The 22,204-nt window shown below is 44.5% G+C and overlaps 1 protein-coding gene across 8 annotated transcripts in view; it reads right to left on the bottom strand.

Moving 5' to 3' along the window:
• Nucleotides 1-15,585: 15,585 nt before the first annotated feature.
• LOC140418616 (adhesion G protein-coupled receptor B2-like) overlaps nt 15,586-22,204 on the bottom strand; it is a 1,340,408-nt gene continuing 1,333,789 nt past the window's right edge. For 6 of the 8 annotated variants that reach the window (XM_072502156.1, XM_072502149.1, XM_072502179.1 and 3 more), the window contains one exon: nt 15,586-21,813. In XM_072502156.1, coding sequence (XP_072358257.1) covers nt 21,646-21,813 — 168 coding nt within the window. In that variant the 3' untranslated portion in view covers nt 15,586-21,645. The remainder of the gene's footprint in view (nt 21,814-22,204) is intronic. The other 2 variants (XM_072502159.1, XM_072502168.1) reach the window with 2 other exon arrangements.

Below are 22,204 nucleotides of genomic sequence, written 5' to 3'. Positions count from 1 at the left end.
CGGCCCCAGAACAGATCCTTGTGGTACTCCACTTGTGACTGTACTCCATTCTGAACATTTCCCATCAACCACCACCCTCTGTCTTCTTTCAGCTAGCCAATTTCTGATCCACATCTCTAAATCACCCTCAATCCCCAGCCTCCGTATTTTTTGCAATAGCCTACCGTGGGGAACCTTATCAAACGCTTTGCTGAAATCCATATACACCACATCAACTGCTCTACCCTCGTCTACCTGTTCAGTCACCTTCTCAAAGAACTCAATAAGGTTTGTGAGGCATGACCTACCCTTCACAAAGCCATGCTGACTATCCCTGATCATATTATTCCTATCTAGATGATTATAAATCTTGTCCCTTATAATCCCCTCCAAGACTTTACCCACTACAGACGTGAGGCTCACCGGTCTATAGTTGCCGGGGTTGTCTCTGCTCCCCTTTTTGAACAAAGGGACCACATTTGCTGTCCTCCAGTCCTCTGGCACTATTCCTGTAGCCAATGATGACATAAAAATCAAAGCCAAAGGTCCAGCAATCTCTTCCCTGGCCTCCCATAGAATCCTAGGATAAATCCCATCAGGTCCCGGGGACTTATCTATTTTCAGCCTGTCCAGAATTGCCAACACCTCTTCCCTACGTACCTCAATGCCATCTATTCTATTAGCCTGGGGCTCAGCATTCTCCTCCACAACATTATCTTTTTCCTGAGTGAATACTGACGAAAAATATTCATTTAGTATCTCGCCTATCTCTTCAGACTCCACACACAATTTCCCATCCCTGTCCTTGACTGGTCCTACTCTTTCCCTAGTCATTCGCTTATTCCTGACATACCTATAGAAAGCTTTTGGGTTTTCCTTGATCCTTCCTGCCAAATACTTCTCATGTCCCCTCCTTGCTCGTCTTAGCTCTCTCTTTAGATCCTTCCTCGTTACCTTGTAACTATCCATCGCCCCAACCGAAACTTCACACTTCATCTTCACAAAGGCCTTCTTCTTCCTCTTAACAAGAGATTCCACTTCCTTGGTAAACCACGGTTCCCTCGCTCGACGCCTTCCTCCCTGTCTGACCGGTACATACTTATCAAGAACACGCAGTAGCTGATCCTTGAACAAGCCCTACTTATCCAGTGTGCCCAACACTTGCAGCCTACTTCTCCACCTTATCCCCCCCAAGTCACGTCTAATGGCATCATAATTGCCCTTCCCCCAGCTATAACTCTTGCCCTGCGGTGTATACTTATCCCTTTCCATCATTCACGTAAACGTCACCGAATTGTGGTCACTGTCCCCAAAGTGCTCTCCTACCTCCAAATCCAACACCTGGCCTGGTTCATTACCCAAAACCAAATCCAACGTGGCCTCGCCTCTTGTTGGCCTGTCAACATATTGTTTCAGGAAACCCTCCTGCACACACTGTACAAAAAACGACCCATCTATTGTACTCGAACTATATATTTTCCAGTCAATATTTGGAAAGTTAAAGTCTCCCATAATAACTACCCTGTTACTTTCGCTCATATCCAGAATCATCTTCGCCATCCTTTCCTCTACATCCCTAGAACTATTAGGAGGCCTATAAAAAACTCCCAACAGGGTGACCTCTCCTTTCCTGTTTCTAACTTCAGCCAATACTACCTCGGAAGAAGAGTCCCCATCTAGCATCCTCTCCGCCACCGTAATACTGCTCTTGACTAGCAGCGCCACACCTCCCCCTCTTTTGCCTCCTTCTCTTAGCTTACTAAAACACCTAAACCCCGGAACCTGCAACATCCATTCCTGTCCCTGCTCTATCCATGTCTCCGAAATGGCCACAACATCGAAGTCCCAGGTACCAACCCACGCTGCCAGTTCCCCTACCTTGTTTCGTATACTCCTGGCATTGAAGTAGACACACTTCAAACCACCTACCTGAACGCTGGCCCCCTCCTGCGACGTCAAATCTGTGCTCCTGACCTCTATACTCTCATTCTCCCTTACCCTAAAACTACAATCCAGGTTCCCATGCCCCTGCTGCATTAGTTTAAACCCCCCCAAAGAGCACTAACAAATCTCCCCCCCAGGATATTTGTGCCCCTCAGGTTCAGATGTAGACCATCCTGTCTGTAGAGGTCCCACCTTCCCCAGAAAGAGCCCCAGTTATCCAAAAATCTGAATCCCTCCCGCCTGCACCATCCCTGTAGCCACGTGTTTAAATGCTCTCTCTCCCTATTCCTCATCTCACTATCACGTGGCACGGGCAACAACCCAGAGATAACAACTCTGTTTGTTCTAGTTCTGAGCTTCCATCCTAGCTCCCTGAAAGCCTGCCTGACATCCTTGTCCCCTTTCCTACCTATGTCGTTAGTGCCAATGTGGACCACGACTTGGGGCTGCTCCCCCTCCCCCCTAAGGACCCGGAAAACACGATCCGAGACATCACGTACCCTTGCACCTGGGAGGCAACATACCAAACGTGAGTCTCTCACGCTCCCACAAAATCTCCTATCTGTGCCCCTGACTATAGAGTCCCCAATTACTAATGCTCTGCTCCTCTCCCCCCTTCCCTTCTGAGCAACAGGGACAGACTCCGTGCCAGAGGCCCGTACCCCATGGCTTACCCCTGGTAAGTCCCCCCCCCCCACAAGTATCCAAAGCGGTATACTTGTTTCTCAGGGGAACGACCGCAGGGGATCCCTGCACTGACTGTTTTTTCCCAGTCCCTCTTACAGTTACCCACCTATCTCCAATCTTTGGTGTAACTAATTCCCTGAAGCTGCTATCTATGACCCCTTCTGCCTCCCGAATGATCCGAAGTTCTTCCAACTCCAGCTCCAGTTCCCTAACTCAGTCTTGGAGGAGCTGGAGATGGCAGCACTTCCTGCAGGTAAAATCAGCAGGGACACTAACTGCATCCCTCACCTCAAACATCCTGCAGGAGGAACATTGCACTCCCTTCCCTGCCATTCGTCTAACTTTCTACCAAGATCTGGCTAACAATTAAATTAAATTTTTATAAAAAATAATAATAATATAATAAAATATGGTACTTACCTCAGACCAATGGGTTTTATTATTAGGTTAGAGGAGGAGGGTGGGTGGGAGACACTACACGTGTAGTGTCTCGGGTTTCCTCTCCACCAGAATTTATTGGTGAGGGTCTTCCCAGACGTCCGCGGGTCGACTTCCTGATCCCGCCTCAAAAACTAATTTAAAAAAAAAAGAAAAATTCTCAGCTCCTGCTGAAATTGACTAACCAGCCAGCTCCACTCCCGCCGAAATCGACTGGCCTGCCCCTGCACAGAGAAGTGCTTTTAAAGGTTGACTTACCTCCCAGCAACCTCCTTCCGCAATGCTCCCGCTGAAACTGACTCACCAGCTGCTCTCACGCCGCCGAAATCGACTGGCCTGCCCCTGCAAAGAGAAGTGCTTTTAAAGGTTGACTTACCTCCCAGCAACCTCCTTCCGCAATGCTCCCGCTGAAACTGACTCACCAGCTGCTCTCACGCCGCCGAAATCAACTGGCCTGCCCCTGCAAAGAGAAGTGCTTTTAAAGGTTGACTTACCTCCCAGCAACCTCCTTCCGCAATGCTCCCGCTGAAACTGACTCACCAGCTGCTCTCACGCCGCCGAAATCGACTGGCCTGCCCCTGCAAAGAGAAGTGCTTTTAAAGGTTGACTTACCTCCCAGCAACCTCCTTCCGCAATGCTCCCGCTGAAACTGACTCACCAGCTGCTCTCACGCCGCCGAAATCGACTGGCCTGCCCCTGCACAGAGAAGTGCTTTTAAAGGTTGACTTACCTCCCAGCAACCTCCTTCCGCAATGCTCCCGCTGAAACTGACTAACCAGCCAGCTCCACTCCCGCCGAAATCGACTGGCCCGCCCCTGCAAAGAGAAGTGCTTTTAAAGGTTGACTTACCTCCCAGCAACCTCCTTCCGCAATGCTCCCGCTGAAACTGACTCACCAGCTGCTCTCACGCCGCCGAAATTGACTGGCCTGCCCCTGCACAGAGAAGTGCTTTTAAAGGTTGACTTACCTCCCAGCAACCTCCTTCCGCAATGCTCCCGCTGAAACTGACTAACCAGCCAGCTCCACTCCCGCCGAAATCGACTGGCCTGCCCCTGCAAAGAGAAGTGCTTTTAAAGGTTGACTTACCTCCCAGCAACCTCCTTCCGCAATGCTCCCGCTGAAACTGACTCACCAGCTGCTCTCACGCCGCCGAAATCAACTGGCCTGCCCCTGCAAAGAGAAGTGCTTTTAAAGGTTGACTTACCTCCCAGCAACCTCCTTCCGCAATGCTCCCGCTGAAACTGACTCACCAGCTGCTCTCACGCCGCCGAAATCGACTGGCCTGCCCCTGCAAAGAGAAGTGCTTTTAAAGGTTGACTTACCTCCCAGCAACCTCCTTCCGCAATGCTCCCGCTGAAACTGACTCACCAGCTGCTCTCACGCCGCCGAAATCGACTGGCCTGCCCCTGCAAAGAGAAGTGCTTTTAAAGGTTGACTTACCTCCCAGCAACCTCCTTCCGCAATGCTCCCGCTGAAACTGACTAACCAGCCAGCTCCACTCCCGCCGAAATCGACTGGCCTGCCCCTGCAAAGAGAAGTGCTTTTAAAGGTTGACTTACCTCCCAGCAACCTCCTTCCGCAATGCTCCCGCTGAAACTGACTAACCAGCCAGCTCCACTCCCGCCAAAATCGACTGGCCTGCCCCTGCAAAGAGAAGTGCTTTTAAAGGTTGACTTACCTCCCAGCAACCTCCTTCCGCAATGCTCCCGCTGAAACTGACTAACCAGCCAGCTCCACTCCCGCCGAAATCGACTGGCCTGCCCCTGCAAAGAGAAGTGCTTTTAAAGGTTGACTTACCTCCCAGCAACCTCCTTCCGCAATGCTCCCGCTGAAACTGACTAACCAGCCAGCTCCACTCCCGCCGAAATCGACTGGCCTGCCCCTGCAAAGAGAAGTGCTTTTAAAGGTTGACTTACCTCCCAGCAACCTCCTTCCGCAATGCTCCCGCTGAAACTGACTCACCAGCTGCTCTCACGCCGCCGAAATCGACTGGCCTGCCCCTGCAAAGAGAAGTGCTTTTAAAGGTTGACTTACCTCCCAGCAACCTCCTTCCGCAATGCTCCCGCTGAAACTGACTCACCAGCTGCTCTCACGCCGCCGAAATCGACTCAATGCAAATGTTTATTTTTTTTCTTCTGGAGGAGTTCCAAGATTACTAACCCTCTGAGTAAAAAAGGTTTTTTGTCATCTCCAGTCTTGCCAACCACTTATCCTGAGACTATTCCAGCCATCCTGAGATTTTCGAGCCGGGGACAGCATGTACCCTGTTAAGTCCCACAGACACTTGTATGTTTCAGTGAGATCAACTTTCGCACTTCTCATCCCAGCAATCAGTGTGGTGAATCTTTGTGGTACCTCCTCCAAGGTTTGTGTAATTGTGCACATACTCCAGGAGTGGCCAGGACACTGCAATTGCAGCAAGACGTCCTGGGTTGGATTCGCCAGTAGCGGGATTCTCCGTTGCACCGGCAGCACACTGGGGATTTTCCGACGGCATGGGGCTGCCCACAATGGGAACCTCCATTGGCCGGCTGGCGGTTCAGAGAATCCCGCCTCTTACTCTTGTTCTCCAATCCCAAGCAATAAAGATTAACATGCCATTTTTTTTCCTAATTGATTAGTGTACCTGCAAGTTGACTTTCTGTGTTTCTCATACAAGGACTCCATAATCCCTCTGACAACCAACATTTTAAAGTTGCTCACCATATTAAAAAGATTATGGTTTTATTTTCTTCCTACCAAAGTGAATAATCTCTCATTTCTCCACATTATACTCTGGCTCCCATCTTTCTGACCACTCAATCTATCCCTTTCCCAATGTAGACACCTGTGTCCTCCTCACAGCTTTCAGTCCCACCTAGTTTTGCACTGTCAGAAAACCTGGATACCTGACTCTTGGTACCCCCATCTGAGATTTTCCTTCCATGGCTAGATGCCAGAATGTGACAATCCAGAAATGTAACAAAAAAACAGATGAAGTTCTTTAGGGAATACTTTGAAGTGTGTACTGTTCTTATATTGGTGCTTCTGGTGTTCTCAGGTGTGTTTCATTTTGAAAAGGGATTTTAAAAACTGCGGATTTTAAATAAATCCATAATTTTGGAGATGTTCATTGGGTCTTTCAGCACCTGAAAGAGACACATTAGTTACCTACGCAGTCTTCGTTTGATGTAATTCAATAGCGGATCTTATAGAAACATAGAAAATAGGAGCAGGCGTAAGCCCTTCAGCCATCTGTACCATTCGTTGTGATTATTTTCATTGACTTTAATAGATGTAAATCAGACTTGCTGGTTCACTGTCACCTATTTTATACCATTACATAGTCAAGACCTATTCTGCACAAACATCGCTATGGAGGCCATGAATGGTGATGGGCCCAGAGGGAGGAAATGAGGATCAGCAGCAAAGGAAAAGTATGGCCACAGAAAGAAGTCACACTTTTAAATTTAGGAACAAATTGTAACATGCCGATGTTGCAGGAGGGAATTCCAGAGGATGTTGGCAAGGAAAGCGTTGGAGAAGTCCTGCAGCGAGATGCTAAATGCATAGATTAAGGTTTTTGTGGTGGAGGGTGCTGATGTAGGGATATAGACCAAATAATTTTGCAGATAAAGAAAAGCGATCTTGGTGACAGATTGAATATAACAAAGGTGGATAGAGAATTTCTTGACAGGTTACAGTGTTGGGCAGGCTACAGTGTTGGTCAGTATACCCAAAGATCTGTATCTCTGAATTTGAGCTCTTCTGCATTAAGCACTAGCCATTCGGTAGAATTTATTATTTCATTCTCAGTTTGAAGTCCACCCAGAACTCCGTTTTTCTTTGAAACCTCATAGCTCATAGAATAGGTCTAGTTTTTACTTGCTGTGAACCATGTCGTTTTTCGGGAATATTATTCCTGGCATTTCTCTGCTGAAATGCTTTCCTGATACAGACGCCATCAATTTACAACACTTTGGTGTGACTGTATGACAAGAAATGTAATTGGAAAATATAACACAAATCCCTTTTAATTATTTTGTTTCTATTACAAAATGTCTTCAATAGATTTAAAAGCATTCTGTTATTAATAAAAATATAATTGGACAACAATAAAAATACAGAAGTAATGAAGACTGAAGTGGGGAGTCAGAGTGTTCGGAATATTCTGGACCATAACCAGCAGTGAACAGTCAGCTTGTGCCCCATCTGGGAGGCCATATGTTGGCTTGAAATTGGTGCTCAGGCCTCACTTACATGTTGTCGTGTGAGCTGGCAGTGACCTGCTGTACCTCCATAGGCAGTTTGCCAATTTTAATACATTGAATCTCGGGCTGCAGGTTTTGCCAACAATAACCCAAAGTTAAGCCCCAGGAGAAGGCAACTACTGGGGGAAGGATGGTAATGCTGTGAAATCTGGGAAGCTTTCCTGCATCTCCACAACCAAATATTTGTGAACTTTATTTTCAAAGGTAAACTTACCTTTCATTGGCCGTTACAGAGGCAGCTGAGTGAGCTCAAATCCTGCTTTGACCATTGCCATGAACTGTGACGAGGATTCCTGTGACATAGATTCGCGCTCTGAAATCTAAGTAGAAAGTAGTGGCAGTACTAAACAGGTCCACTAACATTTTAAATGCAGAGCGAGGCATTAGTTAGGGCCTTGAATGATCGTTTCTTTCTCAGACGTCCATTGGCCTACCCATATTCTGATTCATTTTATAGTATTTGAACCAGTGTATGGAGATCATTGGAGCAGCAAATTACAATTAAACACAATGGTTGGAGAATTAGAACAGAGGTACATACATAGGTACCCAAGAGAGGTTTCATTAGTACTGAGCATCAGAGAAAGACTGAATGGTACATTTATAGCTAAACCTCAAATTACACAGGTTAGAGGAAGAAAACTGTGTGCAATTTGCCAATTTCCTATTCTTTCAGTGGATGTAGGTGTCACTGGCAAACCCAACATTTATTGTCCATCCTTAGTTTTTGTTTTATAAATTTAGAGTACGCAATTCACCTTTTCCAATTAAGGGGCAATTTGGCGTGGCCAATTCACCTACCCTGCACATCTTTGGGTTGTGGGGGCGAAACCCACGCAAACTATTGCCGATCCGTAGTTACCCTTGAGTACACTGTGGTGTGCTATCACCTTGGATATAACTGAATTGTTTGTTCCACCATTGCAGAGGGCAGTTAAGTCAACCATATTGTTGTTGATCTAGAGTCACATAGAGCCCAAATGGGTAAGGATGGCAGATTTTCTTCCCTGAAAGACCAGATAGGATTTGACTGCAATCTGATAGTTTCATGGTCACCATTACTGATACAATCTTTTTTGAGTGTAAAATCGAGATTTTGTAAAAGGAGTGCTTCAGTAAACGGAGTGCAAAAGTTTGAAATTTATTGCAAGTGGGAATTTGGTGCAGAAGGAAAACAAAGTAATCTTTAAAATTCATTTTGTTTTATTTCCAGTAGATTGTGTTTTTCCTTTGTTCAAACTATGACTTGCTATCAGTTTACTTTCCTAAATTAGAAACTAATCATCAGAATAGATATATAAAGTTAGACAGGCATGACAGGGTAGCTGGTGGGCCGTAACTGCAATATTAGAAAGTTTGTAAGGAGCTCTGTGATTCCAGACAGGCATATCTGTGGTAAGTGTCTGCAGCTCGAGAAACCTTGACTCACAGCTACAGAGCTGGAGACTGAGCTGGAAATATTGCGAGCATCAGGAGGGGGAAAAGATACCTGGACACATTGTTCGATAAGGTTACATCTGTAAAAACAAAAGGATCAGTGAAGACAAATGTTGTACAGCCTAGAACAGGAGATTTTACAATGGAGGACAAGGAAACGGCATGGACGAAGACGAAAATAATTTCCTTGGACTGCTTGGGAACCATGAGTCTATTGAAAAGGAGAAATTGAAGGAAATTAGTCTGACTAAAAAATAGTGCTGGAGAAATGAATGGTACAGAAAGCCAATAGATAGCGAGGGTAGGTCCGATCAAGGACAGTAGCGGGAGATTGTGTATTGAGTCTGAAGAGATAGGAGAGGTCTTGAATGAGTATTTTTCTTCTGTATTTACAAATGAGAGGGGCGATATTGTTGGAGAGGACAGTGTGAAACAGATTGGTAAGCTCGAGGAAATACTTGTCAGGAAGGAAGATGTGTTGGGCATTTTGAAAAACTTGAGGGTAGACAAGTCCCCCGGGCCTGACGGGATATATCCAAGGATTCTATGGGAAGCAAGAGATGAAATTGCAGAGCCGTTGGCAATGATCTTTTCGTCCTCACTGTCAACAGGGGTGGTACCAGGGGATTGGAGAGTGGCGAATGTCGTGCCCCTGTTCAAAAAAGGAACTAGGGATACCCCTGGGAATTACAGGCCAGTTAGTTTTACTTCGGTGGTAGGCAAAGTAATGGAAAGGGTACTGAAGGATAGGATTTCTGAGCATCTGGAAAGACACTGCTTGATTAGGGATAGTCAGCACGGATTTGTGAGGGGTAGGTCTTGCCTTACAAATCTTATTGAATTCTTTGAGGAGGTGACCAAGCATGTGGATGAAGGTAAAGCAGTGGATGTAGTGTACATGGATTTTAGTAAGGCATTTGATAAAGTTCCCCATGGTAGGCTGATGCAGAAAGTAAGGAGGCATGGGATAGTGGGAAATTTGGCCAGTTGGATAACGAACTGGCTAACCGATAGAAGTCAGAGAGTGGTGGTGGATGGCAAATATTCAGCCTGGATCCCAGTTACCAGTGGCGTACCGCAGGGATCAGTTCTGGGTCCTCTGCTGTTTGTGATTTTCATTAATGACTTGGATGAGGGAGTTGAAGGGTGGGTCAGTAAATTTGCAGACGATACGAAGATTGGTGGAGTTGTGGATAGTAAGGAGGGCTGTTGTCGGCTGCAAAGAGACATAGATAGGATGCAGAGCTGGGCTGAGAAGTGGCAGATGGAGTTTAACCCTGAAAAGTGTGAGGTTGTCCATTTTGGAAGGACAAATATGAATGCGGAATATAGGGTTAATGGTAGAGTTCTTGGCAATGTGGAGGAGCAGAGAGATCTTGGGGTCTATGTTCATACATCTTTGAAAGTTGCCACTCAAGTGGATAGAGCTGTGAAGAAGGCCTATGGTGTACTCGCGTTCATTAACAGAGGGATTGAATTTAAGAGCCGTGAGGTGATGATGCAGCTGTACAAAACTTTGGTAAGGCCACATTTGGAGTACTGTGTACAGTTCTGGTCGCCTTATTTTAGGAAGGATGTGGAAGCTCTGGAAAAGGTGCAAAGAAGATTTACCAGGATGTTGCCTGGAATGGAGAGTAGGTCTTACGAGGAAAGGTTGAGGGTGCTAGGCCTTTTCTCATTAGAGCGGAGAAGGATGAGGGGCGACTTGATAGAGGTTTATAAGATGATCAGGGGAATAGATAGAGTAGACAGTCAGAGACTTTTTCCCCGGGTGGAACACACCATTACAAGGGGACATAAATTTAAGGTGAAAGGTGGAAGATATAGGAGGGATATCAGAGATAGGTTCTTTACCCAGAGAGTAGTGGGGGCATGGAATGCACTGCCTGTGGAAGTAGTTGAGTCAGAAACATTAGGGACCTTCAAGCAGCTATTGGATAGGTACATGGATGACGGTAAAATGATATAGTGTAGATTTATTTGTTCTTAAGGGCAGCACGGTAGAGTGTGGATAGCGCAATTGCTTCACAGCTCCATGGTCCCAGGTTCGATTCCGGCTTGGGTCATTGTCTGTGCGGAGTCTGCACGTCCTCCCCGTGTCTGCGTGGGTTTCCTCCGGGTGCTCCTGTTTCCTCCCACAGTCCAAAGATGTGCGGGTTAGGTGAATTGGCCAATGATAAATTGCCCTTAATGTTCAAATTGCCCTTGGTGTTGGGTGGAGGTGTTGAGTTTGGGTATGGTGCTCTTTCCAAGAGCCGGTGCAGACTCAAAGGGCCGAATGGCCTCCTTCTGCACTGTAAATTCAATGATAATCTATGTTTAATCCAGGACAAAGGTTCGGCACAACATCGTGGGCCGAAGGGCCTGTTCTGTGCTGTATTTTCTATATTCTATGTTCTATCCCAGGGCCTGATGATCTAGATCCCAGGGTACAAAAGGAGGTGGCCATGGATATCGTTGCTGTGTTGGTTGTCATATTCCAAAATTCTGATTCTGGAACAATTCTGGCAGATTGGAGGGTAGCAAATGTAAACCCGCTATTTAAAAAAGGAGGGCGAAAACAAGGGATTCCAGACTGGTTTGCTTAACATCAGTAGTAGGGAGAATGTAGAGTCTATTATAACGTGTCATGTGAGAGTACCTTTAAGAAATGGGTGCTTTTATAGAATAACTGTAGTGGGTGTACCTTTAAGAAATGGGTGTTTATTACTGCAGTGATGTCAGAGAGTGGGTGGAGCTGGGCTGTCTGTCAACTTTTTACTTTTGCTTTAGGCTTTTTGCTGCAGGGTGGGTTTGGTTTAATTTTAGTTTTGGAGAAGCTGCAATCACAGCAAGATGTGTGTGAATCTCTGCAAGCTTATGAGTGCCCATTTGCTGATTTCAACGTGGTAACTGTTTTCAGTAGTGAAGTTAAGCCTGATGTCTTTTTGTAAAAAGGTGTTTTTAAGTCTTATGGATGTTAAAAGGAAAGCTTAAAGGATTACTTAGTGTTGTAGTCTTTGGGGGTTGTATTTGAATTAATGGTTGCTAAGATGTTCACTGTATGTTTTAAAAAGGTTAACTTGAGTTCATAGAATAAACATTGTTTTGCTTTAAAAAATACTTTTCCATTTCTGCTGTACCACACCTGTAGAGTGGGCCGTGTGCTCTCCATACCACAATCTATTAAAATTTGGGTCACGTGAACTCCATGATACACTTTGGGGTTCTCTAAACTCTGGTCCATAACAAAAGGATGTGATGACAGGACACTTAGAAAATATCAACAGGTTTAGCCAAAGCCAACATGGATTTGTGAAGAAGAAATCATGTTTGATAAACCTACTGGAGGTTTTTGAGGACATAATTAGCAGAATAGATAAGGATGAAACAGTGAATGTGGTGTATATGGCTTTTCAGAACACTTTTGATTAAACCCTCCATAAGAGGTTATTGTGCAAAATTAAAGCATGTGGGATTGGAGGTAATATATTGGAATGGATTGAGAATTAATCAATTAATGAGACAGGAAACAGAGAGCAGGAATAAATGGGCATTTTTCAGAGTAGAAGGCGGTGACTCGTGGGGTCCTGCAGGAATCAGTGTTTGGACCCCACCTATTCACAATACACATCAATGATTTGGAAGTGGGAACCAAATATATTGGACTGGATTCTCCGTTTCAGCGGCTAAGTACTGGCGCCAGTGGAGCATGTGTGGTCTTTTACGACTGAAAAATGTGCATGCTACCCTCACTGATTCCAGCACTGGTGAGGAGCTAGCACGGGCGCCAACGGAAACCCCTGTCGCCCGCGCCGAAAACGTCCAGAGGATGGCTGGGTCCCCAACCGCGCATGCGCATAGCTGATGACCTGCACCTGTCGTGCCATACAACATGGCACTGGCCGTGCGCAACCCCAACCCAACCCCACAGCCCACACCCTGGCCACCCGCACCAGTTCCTCCAGCCCTTGCAGGAGCCTCCCCCAGCCAGCGGCATGGATTCCGGTCGAGTGTGGCGGCACTGGACACAGTCCGCAGCCGTCACGCCGGGTTCCCGCACGTTTGGGATCACATGAGTCCCGTGCCATTGGGAACACGGCACATCGGGGGTGGAGCATCGCAGGTGGGCCGGCCGATGACATGTCAATGCCTTTGAAACGGCACGCGGCGCACGACATGATGATGCCAATTTGGAGGGGGCGGAGCATGCGGACCGGTGCCGATCCTGTTTTCGGCATGAAAATCCATTCTCTGCCCAATCGCCGAACATGATTTTGTCGTCGGGCTATGGAGAATCCAGCATAATATTTCCAAGTTTGCTGAAAACACAAAACTTGGTGGGAATGTAAGTGGTGAGGAGAATGTTAAGAGGTTCAAGGTGATTTAGACAAGTTGAGTGAGTGGGCAAATACATAGTAGATGCAATATAACATGAATAAATGTGAAGTTATCCACTTTGGTAGGAAAAAACAGAAGGACAGAACATTATTTAAATGATGATTGAATGAAAATGTTGACTGCAAAGGTACCTGAATGTCCTTGTACACCAATCGCGAAAGCAAACATGCCGGGCGAAGTCCCGAAAGACGTGCTTTTTGGGTGAATTGGATATTCTGAATTCTCCGTCAGTGTACCCGAGCAGGCACCAGAGTTTGGCGATTAGGGGATTTTCACAGTAACTTCATTGCAGTGTTAATGTAAGCCGACTTGTGACACTAATAAAGATTATTATTATTAGCAAACAGTTAAGGAGGCTAATGGAATGTTGGTCTTCATTGCATGATGAGCAAGGATGTCTTGCTGCAGCTATAAAAGGCATTGGTGAAACAACACCTGGAGTATTGTGTGCAGTTTTGGTCTCCTTATCTAAAAAAATATATATTTGCCATAGAAAGAGTACAGCAAAGGTTCACCAGACTGATTCCTGGAATGGCGGGATTGTCTTCCGAGGAGAGGTTGGGTGGATTAGGCCAGTATTCACTGGAATGAGAGGGGATCTAATTGAAACGTAGAAAATTCTGACCAGGCTGGACAGACTGGATAATCGTTTGCTGTGACTGAGGGGTCTAGATCAAGGAGTCTCAGGATACGGGGCCATTTAGCACTGAGATGAGAAGAAACTTCTTCACTCAGAGGGTGGTAAACCTGTGGAATTCTTTACCACAGAATTCTTTACCACAACAAGGACTGGATTCTCCGTTCCCCAATGCCGATTTCTTAATCGCCGATCGGGTGGAGAATCCTTTTTACGACAAAATCAGGGGCGGCTCCTGTTTGACGTAGGTTTTGCATGCTCCGAAACAGCGTCATCGCGGCGCGTGCCATTGGGGCGGCCTCAGTATGTTACCCGAAGGTCCTCCCCCGATGTTCGGCCCCCGATGGGCCAAGTTCATGACAGTGCGGTTAAAAATATATTTTTTTAAATGTTTGCCGATGATACAAAGTTAGATGAGAATGTAAATTTAAGAAAATACAAAGAAGTTGCAAAGAGACATGGGCATGAGAGAACAAATAGAATATTAAGTTGGATGGTGTGAAGTGAATCATTAATCAGAGTAGGAGAGCAAAATATTTTTTACAAAGAAATATAACTTTTAAATATTGATGTTCAGAGAATCTTGGTGCACTCACACAAGGAACACTGAAAGTTAGTATACAGATACAGCAAGCAACTAGGAAGAGAAATGGCACATTGGCTTTTATAGAAAGGGAATTAAAATATAAGAACAAGGAAGTCTTGCTACAATTGTATCGAGGACTGTTTAGACTACACCTGGAGTCTGCACAATTTTGGTCTCCATGCGTAAGGAACGATGCGCTTGCCTTGGAGATGATATAGCCGAAGTTACACAGAGAGTGGTGGGTGTGTGGAATGCACTGCCAGCAGAGGTGGTGGAGTCTGAGTCATAAGCGACATTTAAGTCTCTTGGACAGGCACATGGACAGCAGTAAATTGAAGGGGTGTAGGTTAGGTTGACCTTAGATTATGATAAATGGTCAGCACAAATCATGGGCCGAAGGGCCTGTACTGTGCTGCATTGTTCTATGTTCTATGTTGACTAGATTTGTTCTTTGTATGTCAGAGTTATCCGAAGATGATAGTACCCACTGCCGTTTAGAAATATTAGAGGCGATCTCATTGAAGCATAGAGGATTTCTAAAAGGGTTTACCAAGGAAACACTGGAAGGTTATTTCCCTCGGGTGGGTAGAAACATAATCTTAGCATAAGGTTTAGAGCATTTAGGACTGAGATAGCAGACAATCCTTCACTCAGCGAGTTGTGAAAATTTGGAATTTTTAAACAAGATGGTTTTGAATGCTTCATAATTGACTATATTTAATGCTGGGATAGATAGGTTTTTCATTTATCAGTGATATGGGGAGCAGGTGGGAAAGTGGATTTTAGGGAGAAGATCGTCCATTATTGTATTTAATTGCGGAGCAGGCTTCAGGGGCCATGGGCTGAATTCTCCACCGGCGGGGTGCTCCGTTTTGTCAGCAGCCCAGGGGTTTCCCGACGGCGTGGGGCTGCCCCACAATGGGAAACCCCATTGACCAGCCAGCGTAATGGAGCATCCCACCGGTGGGGTGAAGGAGCCCCATAAGTCTGCTCTTACTATTTCCTATGTTCTTATTCCAGATTAATTTAATTGAATTTCAATTACCCAGTTGCCACGGAGGAGTTATTAACTCACATCTCTTCAGCATCAGTCTAGGCCTCTGGATTACTGATCCAGGATAACCACTATGCTACTGTACCACTTATGTGTTCAAGTCTCACAGAAGTGCATGCAGTTTGTGACAGTTGAAAGGAAGACCTGCTTTTGTTTAATCCATATAAAAAGATGCCCCATAGGTACAAAAAGCTTTTCCATGGGTAATCGTTTTATTTTCAAAACAATCAACACTATTCCTGTAGTGATCCAATTTACTTTATTGCATTAAGAAATCTAAAATACCACACAGTCAATATTCTAATAGTTTCCAGTCTTCAAATGACCTCTGGAGCAATCTAGTTTACTATTTCTTCAAAATTATCTGAAACATACCAAAAAAAGAGTTTCTGTTCATTCCACATCAATATGTTCTTGAAATCAAATCTATCTCTCACCATATATATATATATATATGAAGAGGTCTTGCACGTTACACAATTTCTCTGGTACACTTTGGATGTCACGAGTCAGGTCAGTCATCAGCACATGTGCAAATCTTTGCCGTACTTGCACCCGAATGGCTCAGTTTCACATTCATAAGCAACAAAACATAACTGAACAAGTAGGAATTATACTAAGCAAATGCAGACAAAGGGACTGATGTGTGACTAGAGGGGAACTTGGAGGTGGTACAGTTCCCATGCAACCGCTGCCCTTGTCCTTCTATATGGTGGTGGTTGAGGTTTTGTGAGTTGTTGCTGAAGAAAATTATTCAATTTGCTGGAAAGTATTCTGTGGATAACACACTGCAGCCACGGTACACCGGTGATGGAAGGAGCGGGTGTTTAAGCCGAAGGATAGGCTGTTGATAAAAGGGGCTGCTTCATCTGGATGATGTTGAACTTGTTGAATGTTCTTGCAGCTGCAATCATCCAGGCAAGTAGAGAGTGTTCTATCATATCCAGACTTTACCTTGAAGATGAAAAAAAGGTTCTAGGGAGTTAGGTGAGTCACTCACCACAGAAAACCTACCCTTTTGGGTATTATCTTGGTTTTTAATTAAGTTGAGAAACTTAGCCCAGTGAATAAGGTTTGCGATATAATAAAAGGCAGAAACATTACAAACTTTACAAGATTATTATATTTTTCTCATCCATTGCAACCTAGAATACAAGCAAAAACTGATCAGCTTCAAAAAACAAATGACACAACTACGTAAAAAGGCTGATAGCTCAAAACAGCACAGTCGGGTCTCTCCGGCTAGGGTGGGTGTGGGGTGGTGGCAAGGATGGCGTGGCATGTTGTTCCCCAGTGCCCAATCAGGGCGGTTCCAACATCAGGCCCAGGGGAATGCGGTCTCCCAACAATCGCTGGTAAAATGGCACTGCCGGCAGAAAAAGGGCCTTAATTAACCATTTGTGACTCAAGGTGGGTGAAAGGGCCTTCTCTCACCTTCTCCAGCACTGGCAAAATGGTATGGCAGCATGCCTCTCTGTTTTTACTCCCACTTTTTTAGCCCCAACATCCCTACATCCTTATTCTGCACGTAACAAGCATTATAAATCCCACTGCTAGATGTAAAGCTCACTGAAGGGATGTTGGTGTCGAACGAATGAGATTTATTTCTGGCTGAAAAAACAGAATTCCAGTTGGCTTCAAGATTTGGAAATGCACTGAAAAATGTATTCAGAATGAAAGATACAGTCAGGTGGAATTTTCCTCCCTTGTCTGGAGCGCAAAGTTAGGAAAATTCCTGATTCCACAAAACCGGACTTGGGCGAAAGTGATTGGAATCTTCAGATTTTTGTTCTGGGGAGATGGGTGCTGACAGGAGTCAGGCATGCCAACCTCAGAAAAATTTTAGAGGCAGCCATAAAAACAAGGTGGTACATTTAAAATGTTTACCTTGGTGTTCTGGGAATTTATAACATAGAACATACAGTGCAGAAGGAGGCATTCGGCCCATCCAGTCTACACCGACCTACTTAAGCCCTCACTTCCACCCTATCCCCGTAACCCAATAACCCCTCCTAACCTTTTTGGTCACTCAGGGCAATTTATCATGGTCAATCCACCTAACCTGCATGTCTTTGGACTGTGGGAGGAAACCGGAGCACCTGGAGGAAACCCAAGCAGACATGGGGAGAACGTGCAGACTCCGCACAGACAGTGACCCAGCGGGGAATTGAACCTGGGACCCTGGCGCTGTGAAGCCACAGTGCTATCCACTTGTGCTACCGTGCTGTCCAAAATTTTGTCCTGGTTGCAATGAAAAAAAGCTCCCTTGCCCTCAAGCCACACACCCCTTTGCGCCCACACACTCCCAATGCTTCATCTATGCCAACTAGTGCTAGTTCATACCCCTCTACCCTCCATACCAACCCATGACTGCCATTCATCCCTATGGCCCTTCACAGCACCAATGCCAACATAGTGCAAACTCATACCAATACATTAACTCCACTCATCCTCATAGACCTTTATAGAGCCTGTACCAATTTAGTGTCACTTCATGTGACCCCATGCACCCCCTCAGCCCTGTCACGTTTTGCCCTTCCATCTTCCATGCCAACTCACTGGTATCCACCATCGTCTGACTTTAGGAGCCATGGTGAGATGAAATAAGTGTCAATTGCAGATTTCACAGTCAAAACTCATTGATAGCATTTAAATCCCATCAAAGGGGCACAACGGTTAGCACTGCAGTCTCACAGTGACGTGGACCCAGGTTCAATTCCGGTCTTGGGTAACTGTCTGTGTGGCGTTCGCACTTTCTCCCCGCGTCTGCGTGGGTCTCCTCTGGGTGCCCTGTTTCCTCCCACAGCCCAAAGATGAGCACATTAGGTAGATTGGCCAAGCTAAAAATAACCCTTAATGTCCAAAGATGTGCAGGTTAAGTGGGGTTACGGGATTACAGGAATGGTGCAGGGGAGAGGGCCTAGGTAGGATGCTCTTTCAGAGGATGGCACAGACCCGATGGGCCAAATGACCTCCTTCTGCACTGTATTGAATTCTTTTCTTTGGGGACTGCCATTAGAACTCTTTTCGCTTGGTTTTTGTGGCTATTAGCACTCTTTCTCCTTGGTTTCTGTGGCTATGACTCCTCTTTCATTCCCTCACCCACAGTTTAAATATCTTTTCCTTTCTATGTCTTTTAGCTTTGACAAAGGGACATCTGGACTCGAAACGTTAGCTCTTTTCTCTCCCTACAGATGCTGCCAGATCTGCTGATATTTTCCAGCATTTTCTCTTTTGGTCTATGGAATCTTCTATGGATTCTATGAAGTACTTAATTCTCTATGAAAACATACATTGGTATTCATGGCCCCAGATCAAAGACCGCTAATCTTTTTATAACCACTTGGAGCTGTAAATGAAACTGAAAATTTAAAGCTCCTCTCCTTTCTCCCCTCTCCCATGATAATGACAGGTTATGGAACCAACACTAATATTAATACTTGTGTCAACTTGAAAGTTCCACAGAGCTTATTCTCGATTTATGCACATTCATGTCTCTTCTTAACAATTGCAAACAGGTAACTAACCTCACCCAAGGGCATTGGGTCTCTACCAAAGGTTACCTTACTTCTCCAAAAGGAGCACCTAACAAAGCTTCCTTTCTCTGCAAAATGGTACCTTACTATCCGAATAACTCCAGTAGCTTTTGACCTTTTCCTCAAATGTCTCAAGCCCCACGAGTCTTAGTTTGGAGATCCCAGTAATGAAACCGATCTATTTGACATGTACAGCTGTCACGTGAACAATGGATGTGCAAAGTACAACCCACCCCTGTGCATCCCAACCCACCCAGCGGAAATGGTAGGTGATGGGTCCTGGGGTGGGACTCCTGGGACCGGGGTTCTGATGCCATTTTGGCTGAGGCACGGTGCCCTTCTGTCTCCGTAAAAGATGGACCTTTATTCTCCACAGTTTTCACTTTTGCAGCTTGGGTGTTTTTGTAAAGACATTTTATAAAAGCAAGTTGTTATTATTTTGCAATCTGTTGTAATTCAAGCCAAATATTATTTTTCTCAGATAGATTATAGATCTTTTAAGCCTGAAAACTAAAGAGTGAGGTTCACAGGGTCCAGCTCATTTCGATGACAATTCTGCTCACTGCGCAGTGTGTGAACTGAAACCTACTTTGACAAAATCAAAACTGGTTCACGATATGACTATCCTATGTTCCAGCCATGCTGATAACCCAAAAATTGGTGGATTGATGGTTTGCTGGATTAACTATTTTAAATAGATTATTTTTTATTTTTACAGGAGGGAGAGAATGGCAATATTATTGGAACAAGATTTTATTCAGAAGCTATGAGAGGGATCAGATCACAGATAGGGGTCCTGGACAGAAACCTGTTAAAGAATACCCTTCACAAATTGGTAATTTTACGGACAATAGAGATATTAGGCCTGCCATGCAGCCTTCTTTAGCTACCCCAGTGGTTACTAATTCAAAGTAATTTTTTGAATTAAAGCAAGGAGGAGCAGAGTAAACTGGATGGATTAATTTCCCCATTTGTATTTTTATGATTCTGATGTAGCCAACAAATCAAGTGAGTATTCAAATTGTTTTTTTAATGCTTTTGAAAGGTTCCATTGGTTATGATTTTTACTGATACCTTCTTTATGCCTGCTGCGTCTTGATCGGTCGTTCTTGTCCCTACTTGCTATTATTGGTTGGTCTGTTCAGTTATGATTTGTTGGTAGTTTGTGAAAATCATATTGCAATTAATCAGGTACTGGTGTGCTGTACACTTTCATATGTGACACTTGGAGGTGCAGCATACATGTGCTAAATGCAAGACCTATATATATATATATTTATAATATGGAAATGTGTTGCATTCATTGTGTGTTAACATATCTATGAAATATCTGCACAGAATAAAAACCTAATTGGATCAAATTTTCTAAGAACAAATAATAAAAATTTACTTCACCATCTCTGAGCACATCTCTCATAAACGTCATCCAACAAATCTGTTCACTGGTAATATGATCCACCCCCCCCCCCCCCATATCCAAACCTCTGCACACACCCCTTTTCTAACTGATTCCCCCATGAGCGATGTTACAAAGGATCTGTGAATATTTTTTTAAGTGTCAAGAACTTGTGGAGAAAAAGAAAATCTGCATTTTTTTTAAAAAAGGGCACAATATTTCCGACCATGGGCCCTTCTACTGGGAAGTGATGTGATAAGATTTTAAAAATTATTTTATGATTATTGGAGTATGCTCTCCAGAGACACCTCCACTGGGAGTCACATTAACTTAACTGGCAGGCGAGAAATGCATGGGATCAGGTAGAATTCTAGTTTTACAGTCCGCTTGCTGCTCTTTTGTGGTTTCAATGACGGGCTGTAAAACTAGCCTGGCCTTTAACTCTGTAGTTTATTGACAGACGGCTAGGTAAATATTTCCTCCCATAGTTTTACTGTTGCTGTACCTACTAGTTCTGTCTCCAACATGAATGTGCACAGAGTTAATTTTGTGAGACTCTTTCCTCAGAAGAAAAAAAACCACAAGTAACATGAATATGATCAAGACAATTGCAGTATAATGTCACTGATCTCACTGCGACCTGTTATCCCATCTAGTGTGGCTTCACAGTGAGCACAGAGGCTCATGCAATTACCCCCCTTGGTCCATTTTCGAAGTAGTTGGACAAAGTAGTATTATCGGATATGGGGAGCAGCAAATGATAAAGGAAAAGTCGACAGAAGGAGCAGCCATTGCAAAATCCAGGTCATGAGTCATAGCCTTCACAAAGAGAACAACTGCTGCAGAGCTGTGACCAACAAAGCAAATACAAAGTATTCTGAAAATTTACTGTTGCTTGATTGTCTTTTTCAACATAAGATAGTGAGACAAAAACAATGACTGAAAATTAACTTCAACTTAGAACTTATTTTTGTCAACTAGAGATTTAGTGCCTGAATCCTTTTAGGGTTGTGGGTTTCACACACGCACATCAAAAGAAAATCACATGGGAAGTAGAGTCTTCAGTATGTAGGTCTGGGATGTAGTTTCACAGATTCAGTCTTGCAGTCTCACCTATCAGTCGCAGTGAGAAAGTTGAAAATAAGAACAGAGTGCAGGAGAATTCCACTTTTCTGATTGAGAAATGAGGATTTGTTCACAACAATTCAAAGAATATTCAGGAATTCAACACACAAAATATTCTTCCCAAAGCATGTGTGAAAATATATATTTCAAGCTTGTTGTTTCTGTTATTCAGTTTGTTTTTACCTCTGAATCCACTTTAAACTTCGGTTTGAAAGTCTCCTTCAGATGTATCCAGAGGAATTGAGCCAGATGTTTCCCATTCTGGCGAATGAAGTTCTAAATTTTCCTGGGTGTCTAAATGAAGTGTGTTGGATGCTGTAGTCTTGAAGTTGTCCCATAATTGCTCCACAGGTGTTGTTTGCTCCTGCGAACAGAATATTTCCAACTCAGTCTCTCATTTCAGTGACCCTGGGTTTGCTCAATTTTTTCCCTTTTTTCTCTATAGGCATTACTGTCACTGAGATCCCTGTTCAGGACTAGGAGGTTTGTCTAATCAACACCAAGCTTTGCAGTATTGATGTCAATTGCTTCACTTCCTAAGACTTGTCCAGAATAGCTTGCACGACACATGGTGTAATTTTCCATGAGTAAAACTAGCTTGATATTTTACTGACTAGTCACCGAGTGTCTTTAAGACAGGGATAGAAAGGTTCTTGATTAATAAGGGGATCAGGATTTATGGAGAGAAGGCAGGAGAATGGGGATGAGAAACATATCAGCCATGATTGCAGACTCGATGGGCCAGATGGCTTAAT

This window comes from Scyliorhinus torazame, chromosome 1, assembly GCF_047496885.1.
Source record: "Scyliorhinus torazame isolate Kashiwa2021f chromosome 1, sScyTor2.1, whole genome shotgun sequence".
NCBI classification, from domain to species: domain Eukaryota; kingdom Metazoa; phylum Chordata; class Chondrichthyes; order Carcharhiniformes; family Scyliorhinidae; genus Scyliorhinus; species Scyliorhinus torazame.
The sequence above is the reverse complement of the archived record's forward strand: the minus strand, read 5'-3'. Positions and strand labels throughout refer to the sequence as shown.